General features: G+C 35.3%; 1 protein-coding gene and 1 long non-coding RNA gene across 4 annotated transcripts in view; one reads left to right on the top strand and one right to left on the bottom strand.

Moving 5' to 3' along the window:
- LOC117329332 (cGMP-dependent 3',5'-cyclic phosphodiesterase-like) overlaps window positions 1-17,221 on the top strand; it is a 181,578-nt gene that overhangs the window by 47,048 nt on the left and 117,309 nt on the right. For all 3 annotated transcript variants that reach the window (XM_033887246.1, XM_033887245.1, XM_033887244.1), the window contains exon 5: window positions 4,762-4,817. In XM_033887246.1, the coding sequence (XP_033743137.1) occupies window positions 4,762-4,817 (56 nt within the window). The remainder of the gene's footprint in view (window positions 1-4,761; window positions 4,818-17,221) is intronic.
- On the bottom strand, window positions 11,023-13,336 carry LOC117329333. The gene is made up of 2 exons (XR_004533152.1): window positions 13,152-13,336; window positions 11,023-11,442 (listed from the first exon to the last, which is right to left on the bottom strand). It is a non-coding gene; the product is annotated as an uncharacterized LOC117329333 (long non-coding RNA).

Here is a 17,221-nt window from a genome sequence, read left to right as displayed (position 1 = left end):
ACTTCAAGCATTAGGAAGTGTTTTTGCGCTGATGCTATTATGTGGGTGTTCTCTTAAAGATCTACAACACAGGATACTCCTCTTTCACTGATGTACCTGGGGTTGGATTACCCAATTGGACATGAAAAGGGTAAAGGTCACCTGACCATTTTAATTTAAACCATCAGACTTTTTCCTATAGGTCCCCGACTTCCTGTCATGTTCAGACCTGCTGTTTTGGAAGTTTTTGAGAGCTATTGCCCTTTATTCAGTGGTTACTTGACTAGGGATCTTCTCACTTAGTTTTTGTTTGAACTTGTAGAGTTTGTTTGAACTTTGCAGGATTTTCCATTATGATGTGTAGTTGTGCATTCTTGAAAACTTCTTAGGTAGCACACTACAGTAGGACAGCCTGGCCATGGGCGATTTTTTTGTTAAGAAAATAACTCCTGTATTATGATATGCATAAAAAATGAAAAAATAAATGTACACGATAATTGGTATATTCAGTATGAAGTAGTACATACAGGCTTCACATTTGTTAAAACAAAAATTAATAAATTGGTTCCGGATTTTAAATTTCCGGATTTTCCGAAAGTGTGTTTACACAGGAAATTTAGTTTTGCCTACAGCGAAAAATGGAAGCCCACAGAAAAAGTGAGATAGCGGAAAAAATTAATTTACAACATATGTCAAAACAAGATTAATTCTGTCTTAGGGATAGAGATATTTAATTTGAAATAGGTTTCAGAAAAAAAAATGTGTAGAGAATTGTGTCATTTTGGGTCAAATATCATAATATTTTGCAATTTTTGAGCATTTTTTAAGCTGTTACCATGGTATTCACAGCTCTAAAAATCACAGAAAATATCAGTTTACTTATCCTTCAGAGCTGTATTAAAATTGCAAATGTTGGACAGATTACAAATATATATATACTTTATTAGAAGTTATATGTTGGGTTAACTGACAATGTTTACATATCTAAGACATGTGCCATATTTTTCAGAATTGGGCATTTTTACTGTACACTGCTACCTTAGATTTCCTTTTTCCTTTTTTTGAAGGAGTTTTTGAATCATGAATGTATACAACCTGGGCTTGGAATGCAGTATAGACAATGATAATATTCAACCCTTCTGTGCAGTACAACACTTGTTTAAATCAACAAGTGAAGAAAGCCATTCATCTTCTTTAGTGATCAATTGGTTCTAATCAGCCATACCATGGCAGAAGTTAATCTATTTCAAGAAATTAATGAGAATGAAATAGAGTGGGCCAAAGGTTATTGTATATAATTAAATGTTTTGCAGCTGCTTATATACACAAAATGTAGGCTTGTAATACAGACATGTAAATCATTTTGGCTGTTGAGAGATAATTTTTTCTCTCCCTCTCTCTCTTTTATTTAATTTAAACGAAATAGCTGATAATCAAAAGACAATTTAATAATGCTATTATAATTCGGTTTAATGCTAAAATACTGATTAAACACACCTAGATTGATTAAATTGATAGAAAAGTTTGAAAGGCTTCAATGTTTGCTTTAATACTGATTAAAATGGAATAACTGAAATTAATGGAGTTAGTGATAATGAATTTCAGAGATTTATGAGCAAGATCAAGTTAATTGATGGTTGTGAATTAATCAAGTTTGAAATATAGGATGTTTTTCTGGCACAATAAAGTAGATATATTGCCAAGGCCACAATACCAAACCTCTGAGGTGATCATGAGATGCTATCATCAGTGTCACAGCTGCAGCCACATACATGTAAGGCTTTAAGACAGTGTGTGACAAACTAATATTCTGGGACAATATTCTAATGATGTACATGCAGCGTATTCAAATGAAGTCTTTTATATATATGCTCTCTGACAATTTTTGAGGGAGCATTTGTATATACAGAGCAACCCGCTTATTTGCATAGCCCTTTTTCCATGACAAAATATGCAAATAACCGGAGTATTCGTATAGGCGGAGTTGGGTTTTGGCCCCTCTTATACACATGTAGATCGTCAGGTCGGTACTCAAAATGGGCGCTATATGATTGTTTATGTTATTTGCATTAAAAATATATTTAAAAAAAAAACATTATTTAAAATATAAGAGTAAATACAAAATACATGGGTTGTTATTCTTTGTAAATGTACAAATAAAATATTTGCATTTACTTCGTCGTCGCTGGGTCCGATACTGCAGTAGCGGTTATACACGCGTGGGTTGGCATTAGGCCTACGGCTACGATGTACAATGTCATCGTTTCAATTAAGATTCATTATCGTCTCGAGATGCGTTGTGTTCCTGCTATGAGTATATTAGTTGTTTGATCATAGATGATGAACTGCTGAAGCAATAGACTGTCTTAAATGACCGTGACATGTGTATTGTCATTTGAGTTTGTTTTGGAAAATGGCGCATACACACAAAGAGTTGTCGTTCATTACACATATGCCCCCACAATGCAACGCGCCTAGTAAACAATCATGGCGATCGCAACCTGCCTCAGCGAGTGTTCAAGTGCACAGAACACAGGTTTGGATCGATGCTATAATAAATAAACAAATCTCATCAAAAGATGAGGCAAATAAATATTTTATTCAGTAATTCTTCTGCACAATGCTACTGATATGGTTTGGATAATAACTAAATGTCGATATCGATGCGCGCATCGAACATAACCTGTTTTGACGAAGTGGGAACCAATGATTAGATAACGTTGTACATCGTGTCAAATCAATATGCAAGTTCAAACACTTTTCATAAAACTTTTATTACGGGAAAATCACAAAAAATACCCTAAAATCAATTAAAATTTTTCGATTTTTTGGAATTTTTATATGCATATAAGCGGGAGTCGGTGTTTTAGTCGATGCAAATACACGGGATTAAAATACAAAGATAAAGAAGAAAAAAATCGGGATATGATAATTTTATGCAAATAAGCGGATATGCAAATAAGCGATATGCAAATAAGTGGGCTCCTCTGTATATATATAGTTGCCAGCTTCTCCATCTATTCAGCCTTTTTGTATCTGGAGCATCCCTTGGCCTGCATTTAAGCAAGGATCATGTTTCACTTTTTAGGCAGTGTAGTGTGCTAGATTCAAGGCACACACCCTGAATTACAGAGTTATTGTTCTTTGTTATCCTGAGTCCTGAGCATTACTGTGCACAATTTGAGCAACGATCTTGATCGATGTTTGGTGTGTGCATTTGAAGTAACACTAAGGTGATGTGTAGTGTATTAGATATCAATTCTTAAAACCTATTGTTCATTTTAATTAAATGTCAATGTCTGGAGCATAACACTGCTTGCATTTAGACTAGGACAATTAATGAAACATAGTGTATACATTGGTCATATTAAGACAAAGTTCAGCGTACCAAAGTTGAAGCTTACAACACCTTCATGATTATATATTAAGTTATTGCTCTTATGAGGTGATGTGTCCTCTAGTGTCTGTCCAGCATCAACATTTCCTTTTAAAATTCTTCTCAATAACCAAGAGGGCTAGAGACCTGATATTGTGACTGTAGCATGCTTTGGAGAAGGGCTACATGTACCAAGGTTTTTCCAACGAATGGACTTGAACTTTATAGCTGCATTCAAGGCCACAGGAATCAAATATACTAAAATCTTTAAATCACTTCTTGTCCATAACCAAATGACCAAGGAACCTGATATTGAGTGAATAGCATGCTGGGATGAAAGGCTATCAAGTTTGTTCGAAATAATGACACTGACCTACATTCAAGGTCACAGGTTCAAATTTGCTTAAATCTTTTAATGTCTCCTAATATCAAAGATGCCCAGCAGCCTGCTATTGGCCAGTAGAATGCTGGGGTGAAGGGCTCTCAAGTTTGTTCAAATGAATGACCTACATTCAAGGTCACGGGGTCAGATATTCTAAAGTCTTTCAATGACAACTTCTCAATAACAAAGTGACCTAAAAACCTGATAGTTGTTCAGTAATATACTTGATTGAAGGGCTACAAAATAAATTTGAATTAATGAAAATGGCCTAATCTTATATTTCAATCAAGTGGTTAATCATGGTTAACATCAACATAAATGACCTAAATCAGCTAAGAAGTTGCATATAGAAGCAGGTGAGCGATACTGGCCCATTAGGCCTCTTTATAGACATGTATCATTAAAATGACCAAATACAAATTCACAGACAATAAAAGTGTCCAATTTCAGGAAGCACTCAGTAGTTCCATCAATACTCTTGTTAATCTATTCAGAATGAAAACAAAAATATGTGAATCTATAAGACAGACAAGTTATGAAGACTACAAAGCCTGAATGCATGAAGAAACATAGAGCGTCTCAGGCGGATGTACACTGGCTTTAAATACATTTGATGAACACTGAAGATGAAATATATGTAGTAACAAGCAAAGATGACTTTCTTTATATACAGGTTCAAATATCCATGTAGAAATTGAATGAATCTATGATCTTGTGCATTTTCAGTGATAATGAAGCAGGAATCTTTTGTCTCCTATGGTTTCTCTTTGTGCTCTCAAGGTGTCTTACCCTTGGGTTTTGTTATTAGAATTTCCTTATATTTTCATGTACACTGTACTAATGATACATACCTGGTAATTAACTCAGTGATGTCTTGCATTTCAATAAGTATGCTAACAAATGCTATTTCATTGTCTTACAATTATAAATCTCAAAATCAAACTTGATGTGTTGGATTCCAGACAGGATGAATATGACTGGCATTACACTTATAAGATATGATTTATATGATTTTATTTTACAGTATTGTGCTTTCCAGTAGACGATGACCAATCTGGAAAATGTATCGCTCTCATTGTGGTAAGTATATGGTATATTTTACAATAGCGAAGTGTCACATAAAAACAGGTTAATTAATGTAGAGAAAGATTCAGGGTTTTCCTTGAAGTTATATACTTTTTCCTTTAGATGTATAGAAATGGGTAATTATTATCATAGCTGTCATTATATGAAGCAGAATCCTACAAATTTCAGAGTGAATCCAGACCCTATGTTAGACCCTGGAGCTCTTATAGTGGCAAGTAATCTCTTAATCGTTTGTATTATCTAGAGCAATATATATGTATTGATCACTGCTTTCAGTGGTAATCAATTGTCTCATTTTCTGTTTGAAAAAGCAATATTATCCCATTAAAAATCAGAGAAGTAAGTATTATAGTCCCTGAAGCTAGGAAAAACTTATCAAACTTAGATAAATGTGAAAATCTGGGATTTTTATAGATATTAGATTTAAACATCAGGTCCAAAAGTCTGCTAGTCTTCAATTGACTGATGACATGTTAAAGTTTGGTTTGGTTTAGTTTACTATTGTTTAACAACCTATCAATGGCTATAAGGTTAATTTAAGGATATGGCCTCCTCTGTGTATGAGATGCATATCAAATTTATAGTGCTACCTCGCTGAAGCATACTACTGAATACACCTAGCAAGATAAGACCTCCAATTTATTTGCCTCTTACGATCATGCAATGGGTGAAGTAGATTTAAGTCAAAGTGTAATATATTTGTGTTCTAAACGATATTTTTCTTACTTTTTGAGGTTGATAGATAACGGGTACTGGTGCACGGTGTTAATAAAAAAAAGGGGCTCAGTTTTGGTATTCAACAGGTTGCTGTGCATACATGGTCTCTGAAGCATCTAAAGAAATACAGCTATAGAAATTAATCTTATTAGACTGTGTCTGGTATATGTTTCTTGGTGAAACTTGAGCTATCACAAGCATGCATCTCTTCTGATCATGATTGCGTAAGATGATTGGCAGTCTTGTGTTTTACTAATGAGTTGTAGTAACCTCATCTAACCAGAAAACTGCATCACCCTTCTGCTGGATATGTTTATAAAAGTCAAAACATGTCTCGCATTATAAAATCCTTGATTTGTCTTAAATTCAAAGGAATGTCAAGTCTGATAGTTGCCATAGTTAGCATGCAAAAGGTCCTTGGATTAATTATATCCATGCATGTTCATATCAGTATGTGAGTGTATGACCAGAGAACAGTGGATTCAGGAGTCTGTTAATGATCTTGGGAGGAGATCTCATGGTAATGGTCTTGGGAGAAGATCTAAATAGTTATAATCTTTGAAGGAGATCTCATGGATATGATCTTGGGAGGAGATCTCATGCTTATGATCTTGGGAGACCTCATGGTTATGATCTTGGGAGGAGATCTCATGGTTATGATCTTGGGAGGAGATCTCATGGTTATGATCTTGGGAGGAGATCTCAATAGTTATGATCTTGGGAGGAGATCTCATGGTTATGATCTTGGGAGGAGATCTCATGGTTATGATCTTGGGAGGAGATCTCATGGTTATGATCTTGGGAGGAGATCTCAATAGTTATAATCTTGGGAGGAGATCTCATGGTTATGAACTTGGGAGGAGATCTTAATATTTATGATCTTGGGAGGAGATCTCATGGTTATGATCTTGGGAGGAGATATCATGGTTATGATCTTGGGAGGAGATCTAATGGTTATGATCTTGGGAGGAGATCTAATGGTTATGATCTTGGGAGGAGATCTATTGGTTATGATCTTGGGAGGAGATCTCATGGTTATGATCTTGGGAGGAGATCTCATGGTTATGATCTTGGGAGGAGTTCTCATGGTTATGATGTTTGAAGGAGATCTAAATAGCTATGATCTTGGGAGGAGATCTCAATAGTTATGATCTTGAGAGGAGATCTAATGGTTATGATCTTGGGAGGAGATCTCATTGTTATGATCTTTGAAGAAGATCTAAGTAGTTATGATTTTGGGAGGAGATCTCAATAGTTATGATCTTGGGGGGGGAAATCTCATGCTTGTGATCTTGGGAGGAGATCTGAATAGTTATGATCTTGGGAGGAGATCTGAATAGTTATGATCTTGGGAGGAGATCTCATGGTTATGATCTTTGAAGAAGATCTAAGTAGTTATGATTTTGGGAGGAGATCTCAATAGTTATGATCTTGGGGGGAAATCTCATGCTTGTGATCTTGGGAGGAGATCTTAATAGTTATGATCTTGGGAGGAGATCTGAATAGTTATGATCTTGGGAGGAGATCTCATGGTTATGATCTTTGAAGAAGATCTAAGTAGTTATGATTTTGGGAGGAGATCTCAATAGTTATGATCTTGGGAGGAAATCTCATGGTTATGATCTTTGGAGGAGTTCTCATGGTTATGATCTTGGGAGGAGATCCAATGGTTATGATCTTGGGAGGAGATCTCATGGTAATGATCTTGGGAGGAGATCTTAATAGTTATGATTTGGGAGGAGATCTTAATAGTTATGATCTTGGGAGGAGATCTCATGGTTATGATCTTGGGTGGAGATCTCAATAGTTATGATCTTGGGGGGGAAATCGGATGGTTATGATCTTGGGAGGAAATCTCAATAGTTATGATCTTGGGCGGAGATCTTATGGATATGATCTTGGGAGGAGATCTCAATAGATTTATCTTCAATACAGAAATTGTGCAATGATTTGGAATGAAAGAGATGATAATTGTGAACAGATATTATTATCTTGTCAGTTCACTAATCCCAGTGATCAAAGTGGTAGAAATATCAATATGATTTTATTGACATTTAGTCTAGCTGTAGTATTGATACTGTCATGGCTACATCAGATAAATAAAGTGGAATCCCTGTTTGTCTGGGTCAGAAACTTGTCCTATATATATGTTGTGTGCAAGTTTTACATATATTATGACAACAAATGCTCGTAAATCATATTTGGCTGTTGTGCAATTGTCAATGTAGAAAATGTATTTTTTCCTCTTAGATAAAGGAGACTATATTATTTGAATTCTCTTATAAATGTTTAATGACTACCTTACCAGTAAATGGTGCACATTAATTGTAAATGAAGATGAAACCATGACGTTCTACAATGACGGATTCCTGATTTATTTCTGGGTGGAGCTATCAATAATATATTTCTGTGTAATACACTGTATGTCAGCATGTCACGGTCAGGTAAACAATTTGAAAGATTTATTCAGTGCTTTTGAAGTATTTCCACAGGGATTTTTATCAGTAGCATTTATATATGGGGCAGTGCTATTCTATTTATCCTTTTACTTTGATTCAATGTAGGGATTGGCTTGTATACAGAGAGGTTGCTTTACTCCCCCATCTGTCAATACAGTTCTTCTTGGTTTTTTTAACCAGTGACTTCCAAGGAAGTGAAAAAAAACAACAGCCTATTTCCAAAACAATGTTGTTTTTTTTTCTGATCCAGATTCAACATAGAATTTATGATTCATCTGCTCAACCAATATGTGTTTTTACATGCTTATAAAGTTGAATTTGGTATAGCTATATTTCTGTAGCTTTAAACCTCAGCTGGTCCAAAGGACCAAAATGAACTTATTCCATATGATGGTGTCTGTCGTCCATCCGTCCCTCGACAATTTAACAAAAAGGACTTCTTGTTAATAACTAATTGGAATTTAACCAACTTTGACTGGAAGCAACTGTAAGTGGTGGAAAATTCAAAAAGCTACAAATGGTGAGGCTGACCACCCCAGGGGGCTGAGGGAGCAATTTGGCTATATTGCTATAAATGATTTCTTCTCTGGAACTAAGCGATGGATATTGCTCATATATGATTGGTTGCATCCCTGTAATTGATGGGGATTAAAAAAAAATTACAAATGGTGGGGTGGCCCCTCCAGAGGCTGGCCCAAAAGGGAGCAATTTGTTTATATTGATATAAAACTAACAACTTCTTCTCTAGTAACATCCCCACATGGTGGGAATTCAAAAAGGCACAAACGGTGGAGCTGACCCCCTAGGGGGCTGAGGGTTGGGGCCAAAAGGGAGCAATTTGGCTATATTGCTATGACCATTGATATCCTGACCTTATTACCTTACATGGCATTGTTGTGCATCAATAGATGAACACAATCATATTGTAAAAATTATAGGCCATGGAGTATTTCCCCAAGTCTAGGGACTGGGTGTTTTTGAAACTTTTGAGATATTCATCCCATAGCCATATATATAGCATTGCTCGGCATCAAAATAAACATAATCCTGATGTAAAATAGGCCCAGAGGTTTTTCCCCACCCCATGGGACTTAATTTCTTGGTTATATATTTGAAATTGTTGGGATCCCCTCTCCATAACCATTGTATTGCTAAGCACCAAGAGATGAACACAATCCTGATGTCAAAATAGGCCCAGGGGTCTTTCCCTTCCCTAAGGGACTTAGTTTCAATCATATCTCTTCACATCCCAAAGGAGTCTGAACTTCGTTTCTGGGTTAAATATTTTTGGCAGTTGAGATCCCCACCCCATATCCATGTATAGGATTGTTCAACATCAACAAATAAAGCTATTAACAAATTTAATGTGAACATTCTTTTAACATTTGGTCAAATGCAACCAAGTGAACGACACAGGTCCTCTTAGCCTCTTGTTGAAATTGAAGCATCATTCATCTACCAGGAAAGAACAAATTGTTATTATCCCTTTTTTCCTTCAGAACAATTAATTTGTTTATATCATTAATCTTATAAATGACTGACGAAATGATTTGAAAATAATGTTTAAAGAAATGCCTCTCCAAATGCTATCTGTATGTTGATTTGCATGTCACATAATTCTTTACGTGTCTTCAAAGGATTATACTAAAAACACAATATATTAGCACCTTTCTGATATGTACAATAGAAATACAATACAAAACGAACAAGACTGTACCAAATACAGCAGTTTCAAATTAGGACTTGTCAGTGATGATCATGCGAGGATCAGAAGGGTCTAAAGTGGTGATGATAGAAGGCAACCAAAAATGGCAACAGATCAACAAAAATGCCAAAATCTTTATGGGTGGTACAAAGGACCCGTAATTTCATAAATTGTGATTTTCAATAAATCTTATTCTGAATTGTATCACTCTTTGAATGAATTAAAATGTGACAACGAAGTGGGTTGCAATAAACCTGGAGTTATTAGCACCTCTCTAAACAAATTGAGAGTTAGATATAGTAGAGCCAAATTGAATTAAACTGCACTATATAGCTGTTTCTTCCTTCTATACTTCATTGCACACAGATGGTAGCACTGGCTAGGACACTCAGTATCAACATAGTGACTATATATATATATTATAACCAGTATGACCCATGGTACAAATATTTGTGAAATAAGATACTAATGTGGCATTGCAGTTCATCACCGATAATATCTTGGAATTGGTCTGAAGAAATTAGTTATCGCTGTGTAAAAAAATAAGGATTGATGAAATACAGGAATTTTGTAAAATATTTTCTGATTTTTTCAAAAAAGAACTTGAGGAACTGTATCTATAAACAACCCATACCGAAAAAAGGTACAAAAAAGTTATACTTTTTTAGGTACAAAAAAGTTATAACTTTTGATGCTAGATTGGAACCATGTTTAAACAGCGGTTACAATCTAGTACTAAAAAGTTATAACTTTTGATAACTTTTCTGTACCTAAAAAAAGTTATAACTTTTATTAGGTACAAAAAAGGTATAAAAAAGGTACAAAAAAGGTATAAAAAAGTTACATTTCACACAAAAATAGGTATAATTTAGGTACTATAAAATTAAAAAAAAGTTTTAACTTTTTCTAGGTACTAAAAAGGTACAGAAAAGGTATGAAAAAGGTACAAAAAAGTTATAACTTTTCTAGGTACTAAAAAGTTAAAAAAAAGTTATAACTTTTTCTAGGTACTATAAAGGTATGAAAAAGGTACAAAAAAGTTATAACTTTTTCTAGGTACTAAAAAGTTACAAAAAAAGGTACTAAAAAGGTATGAAAAAGGTACTGAAAAGGTACAAAAAAGGTATAGAAAAGTTACAGAAAAAGTATGGAAAAGGTACAGAAAAATATAAAAAGATTTTGCTTCAGAATGTTTTTTTATCCAGAAATATACTTATTAAATACATGTCTTCTAGACCAATGAATTACTATTCATAAAAACATCACGGAAATCTCCTTTCACTTTGCACATTTTCTTGAAAGACTAACAAAAGCACTATTTTTCGTCCTCATGGAAAGCTTTATTTCGAATAACAGATTCCTTCCATGGATGAACGCAGCAGTCATGTACTATTACACTGTCATACTCCTGCTCCTGTACAAGGCATTATCCACTATGTTTCTTTAGTATATATTATAACTACCGTTTAATGTAAACATAAAACCAACATGTCATCAAGAATTAAGTATTTTTACTGCATAACACAGCACTCTAACTGGACTGTTATTAATACACATTGTATTGTATACTATATAAAATGTGTTAGCTGTTTGAGGCATTGTTACACAGGAAAGAAAAAAGTCTGAAATAATGTAAATGTTCCTCTTCTGGGATCCTTTCCTTGAGATTTGACTGACAATACTGCAAGAACACTGATTTTTCCAGGAGCTGATCAGGGTTCTTCTTGGGATTGACACTCTATAGTCCATCAAAAAGAAAAGAAAAGAAAACAGTTAGTGATCTATTTACATATTGTAACTCTGGTTTCGGTGTAATAACTTAATAACTAGGACAGGCTGAGAGTTAATTGGGTTATTATAATTTATTAACTAGAACACTGAAAATTTAAAGGACCCCATCAATTTCATCATGAGGCAATAAATAATATATATCTCCCATAATCATCAAGAACCCATCTGCCTAAATCACCGAGTAATATTGGTTGGAATTATATTGAAACAAAATCTGACCTTGGCCTTTGACCAAGTGACCTTGACCTTTGGTCAGTTGACTCCATGCATTATTGTAATGTTTAATTCTGACCAACTTTGCTTTAGCCTTGAAACAAAATATTTAATCAGTGAAAAAACGCAAAATTTGACCTTGACCTTGTCAGTTTACACCTAGTTTAATTCCAACTAAATTTGCTTCATCATGCAAAAACAAAATATTGATGAAAAAAAAAAAAATTACCTTGACCTTTCAATCTAATAACCTTCATGAGCTTTGACCCTGGGTTTTGACATAATTTTGTGAACTGTACCTGGCCCATTTCGTGTAAATTTGTCAATAAATTCTAGAATTATTAGACAGCAGCAAAATTAGAGGGCTGGGAGACAGAAGTAATTACTATAGGCTAACAAACACAACTTATCATGTCAAATCAAAAAGAAGATACCCCCAGAGATATCATGTAATTGTATGATTATCATATAAATATCAATTTTATATATATCATATATACAAGACTGTTCTTTAGCCTAAGAAGGAAGAGAAAAGTGATTCCCAAATAAGGAATCACTTTTCTCTTCTTCTAGATCTTATTAATTTGAAAGCAGAAGCCTAAAATGTTTCTTTTGAATAAGATCCATAAATAACTTTCTGAGAAACTTCAAAATTATAAAATTCAAAATGACAGCCTGTCAGCCATCTTGCATTGCATACAAGCTAATATATTGGGGGCGGGGATGATCAACTTAAAAGGGAAACTGATGGTGAAAGTAATCAATGTGTGTTAATTCAGCAATAAAACATATTAAATGAATTCACATCAAATAAAAGAAGAAAGATTCTTCTCAAATTTTCCAATGGTCTATGTATAATAAATAAAATGTGCTAAAATTGTATATAGATTTTACTTTGTAGATCTATTTTAAATACTTTGACAAATTTTCAATTAGGACTTTATTTTATTGGATTTCCTTGAAATTTCACGCACACAACAAGTAACAATCCCTCTCATTTCTATATATATTTAATTTACCGTAGCCAATTCCGTAGATATTAATTGCGTGTTAATTACATTTAAAACAAAAATAGTGTTGTGCGTATAATTAGGAATAAAGAACAAAATGTTCATACTTACCATAAATTATGGTGCATATATTCGTCTATTTCAGTAAAAAATAGTAACAAATGTACGGGAAAACATGAAAAAAATTATCAGGTAAAATAGCTGACGAATAATTGCCTACACCCAAATATATAGTGTATCGAATTTCAAGAAAATCCATTGAAAAACGAAGTATATTATATATACTTTGGGACGTTCATACCAAACGCCATAAACGAAAAACGTGTATGGCCACATATATGTGTGAATCCATTTTAAATATATCATAATATTGACCCTGAATGTGAAGGTGAAGGATTAAAAAATAATCACTTGGCAAGCAAATTAAACTTACGATTGAAAGATGCAACATTTATAAATCGGCTGTGCGTAGGGGGCGGGTGGTCCGAGGATCATGAATGCTGGTGAATTTAGTCCTGAAACATGAAGTATTTCATATGAACATATTCACTCAATGTTGTTTAATGTATGACGATCGCGAGAGCGACAAAATCTGCGATTCGAAGACAAATTAGAACATAACTTTCCCTGATTTCATGTTGTCCGATAATTCAGTGTTTGCCGGTGAAAGGGGTATCATAAGTCGCCAAAAGCTAGACGAAATTTGATATTCTGTTCCCAGTTTGTCGATTGTATTCCGTGAGTGGGAAAATTAAATGTCGCCAATATATACTGTACTATATAACGTGATTTTGTTCTAGGTCTAAGCTTTCATCACTTTTCCGTAAACAAACAAAATGGCTGCCACTTGTAATACAAATCTCCCGCTAAACTGAAGGGAGCGCCGCCTGGCGGTGGGTATACATGTGTACAGTAGGGCCAAGTGAACGAAGAAGAAAAATGTCGAATAAAGTTATTAGGCCGCCTACGATATCATGAGAAATCCTATCGATATTATTATATATATATATTTTAGTTGTTGTTATATATTTTTATTTAATTATTATTATGATTACTGCAACATCGTACTCTTTCACAGTGCACATGATGGCACACATGCATAAGTGTCTGTACAGAGAAACTAACGTGTCATATGTTCGGTTATATTCTTGATACCGATAATATTGTGCACAGGTGAGATACCCAGGTAAACTGGCCAATGCAACAAATCATAGGCAGTCAGGCATGACAACGATGTAACTAATTAATTAACGCCCCAGGACACCGCTATGTCAGCAGGTGAACTGGACACTCCTCAGGTACACAGGTATTTACAAAATTCAATGAGTTCGGTACAGTAGACTGCCGCTAATTATATTCTAATTGATGCCCCGAGTATGAGGTCTTCGGTGATCAGCTTGTGTCTGACGGGGTCGGTTAACTTTTGGTGCGTGGTCCCACTTTTCGTGAGGTAACCTACACACATGATGTGCACGTTTCAGTAACAGCACTAGGCTACTGTAATGCTACGAGATCAATTCTCCTGCAGATGTCCTTTGTGAATAATCTGAATATCTGGCTTATAGATATATGACCAATTGATTGTTTTGTTTAATGTGTTCACTGACAAAACATCGTGTGCGCTGTTTTCAGATTAAAATGTTTATTGCAATTTACGTCATATCGAGATCATAAAAACGCTTTACTTATACGGAGTTAAATCAAAGCGTCTGAGAGTTTGGATGATCAAAATGACACAAGTGTTACACACGTGTGTTTGTTTACCGCTGGAGTTTGTGTCAAATGCGGCATAATTGTGCATGCTACTACAAGATTTAATGTCAAAAGCGCAAATATCCAGAAAATATGCAATGCACTGACAAAGACCATGCTATTATTAATCCCATTGGGATGAATGAAGCTTGGGTTTTCCGGAAAATATTTTTGTGGGTGAGCGACCCATCGTCCCACGTGAAGTAAATTATATCATCATGTTCTATGTACGAACGTTTATGAACGTCTGTGTTGGGATTAACGAACTGCTTATCTTTTATAACAACTGAGTTTGTTCATGTCGTGACTTATCAATGCTAAGTTGTAATTATTCACGTCCTCTGAGCAATGATTGGTCCTCTGAGATAAAAAGATAAAAAACGCATTTCAAGGGTGTGAATATTGTACTAAAAATGCAATAAATTAAAAGTGAATACCTTTTTAGCCCACCATCATCAGATGGTGGGCTATTCAAATCGCCCTGCGTCCGTGGTCCGTCCGTCCGTCCCTCCGTCCGTCCGTAAACAATTCTTGTTATCGCTATTTCTGAGAAAGTACTGAAGGGATCTTTCTCAAATTTCATATGTAGGTTCTCCTTGGTGCCTAGTTATGCATATTGCATTTTGGGACCGATCGGATTACAACATGGCCGACAGGCAGCCATCTTGGATTTGGTCAATTGAAGTTTGTTATCGCTATTTCTGAGAAAGTACTAAAGGGATCTTTCTCAAATTTCATATGTAGGTTCCCCTTGGTGCCTAGTTATGCATATTTCATTTTGGGACCGATCGGGAAACAACATGGCCGACAGGCAGCCATCTTGGATTTTGACAATTGAAGTTTGTTATCGCTATTTCTGAGAAAGAACTGAAGGGATCTTTCTCAAATTTCATGTTAAGGTTCACCTTGGTGCCTAGTTATGCATATTACATTTTGGGACCGATTGGAAAACAACATGGCCGAGAGGCAGCCATCTTGGAATTTGACAATTGAAGTTTGTTATCAATATTTCTTAGAAAGTACTAAAGGGATCTTTCTCAAATTTCATATGTAGGTTCCCCTTGGTGCCTAGTTATGCATATTTCATTTTGGGACCGATCGGGAAACAACATGGCCGACAGGCAGCCATCTTGGATTTTGACAATTGAAGTTTGTTATCGCTATTTCTGAGAAAGAACTGAAGGGATCTTTCTCAAATTTCATGTTAAGGTTCACCTTGGTGCCTAGTTATGCATATTACATTTTGGGACCGATTGGAAAACAACATGGCCGAGAGGCAGCCATCTTGGAATTTGACAATTGAAGTTTGTTATCAATATTTCTTAGAAAGTACTAAAGGGATCTTTCTCAAATTTCATATGTAGGTTCCCCTTGGTGCCTAGTTATGCATATTACATTTTGGGACCGATCGGAAAACAACATGGCCGACAGGCAGCCATCTTGGATTTTGTCAATTGAAGTTTGTTATCGCTATTTCTGAGAAAGTACTAAAGGGATCTTTCTCAAATTTCATATGTAGGTTCCCCTTGGTGCCTAGTTATGCATATTACATTTTGGGACCGATCGGAAAACAACATGGCCGACAGGCAGCCATCTTGGATTTTGACAATTGAAGTTTGGTATCGCTATTTCTGAGAAAGTACTGAAGGGATCTTTCTCAAATTTCATATGTAGGTTTCCCTTGGTGTCTAGTTATGCATATTTCATTTTGGGACCGATCGGGAAACAACATGGCCGACAGGCAGCCATCTTGGATTTTGACAATTGAAGTTTGTTATCGCTATTTCTGAGAAAGAACTGAAGGGATCTTTCTCAAATTTCATGTTAAGGTTCACCTTGGTGCCTAGTTATGCATATTACATTTTGGGACCGATCGGAAAACAACATGGCCGACAGGCAGCCATCTTGGATTTTGACAATTGAAGTTTGGTATCGCTATTTCTGAGAAAGTACTGAAGGGATCTTTCTCAAATTTCATATGTAGGTTTCCCTTGGTGCCTAGTTATGCATATTACATTTTGGGACCGATCGGAAAACAACATGGCCGACAGGCAGCCATCTTGGATTTTGACAATTGAAGTTTGGTATCGCTATTTCTGAGAAAGTACTGAAGGGATCTTTCTCAAATTTCATATGTAGGTTCCCCTTGGTGCCTTGTTATGCATATTGCATTTTGGGACCGATCACCAAATAACATGGCCGACAGGCAGCCATCTTGGATTTTAACAATTGAAGTTTGTTATCGCTTTTTCTGAGGAAGTACTGAAGAGATCTTTCTCAAATTTCATATGTATGTTCCCCTTGGTGCTTAGTTATGCATATCGCATTTTGGAACCGATCAGAAAACAACATGGCCGACAGGCAGCCATCTTGGATTTTGACAATTGAAGTTTGTTATCGCTATTTCTGAGAAAGTACTAACGGGATGGTTCTCAAATTTCATATGTAGGTTCCCCTTGGTGCCTAGTTATGCATATCGCATTTTGGAACCGATCGGAAAACAAGATGGCCGACAGGCAGCCATCTTGGATTTTGACAATTGAAGTTTGGTATCGAGATTTCTCAGAAAGAACTGAAGGAATCTTTCTCAATTTTCATATGTAGGTTCTCCTTGGTCCGTCGTATTGCATTTTTGGACCAATCTGAAAACATTGTCGACAGACAACCATTATAGCCAAATCTCAAATTTCATATATAAGTTTCCCTTGTTTAAAAAGCACTGGAGGGATGTTTCTCAATTTATACAGATTA

This window comes from Pecten maximus, chromosome 6 (assembly GCF_902652985.1).
Source record: "Pecten maximus chromosome 6, xPecMax1.1, whole genome shotgun sequence".
NCBI classification, from domain to species: domain Eukaryota; kingdom Metazoa; phylum Mollusca; class Bivalvia; order Pectinida; family Pectinidae; genus Pecten; species Pecten maximus.
Note: the sequence above shows the minus strand (reverse complement) of the source record. Positions and strands in the feature narration are given on the sequence as shown.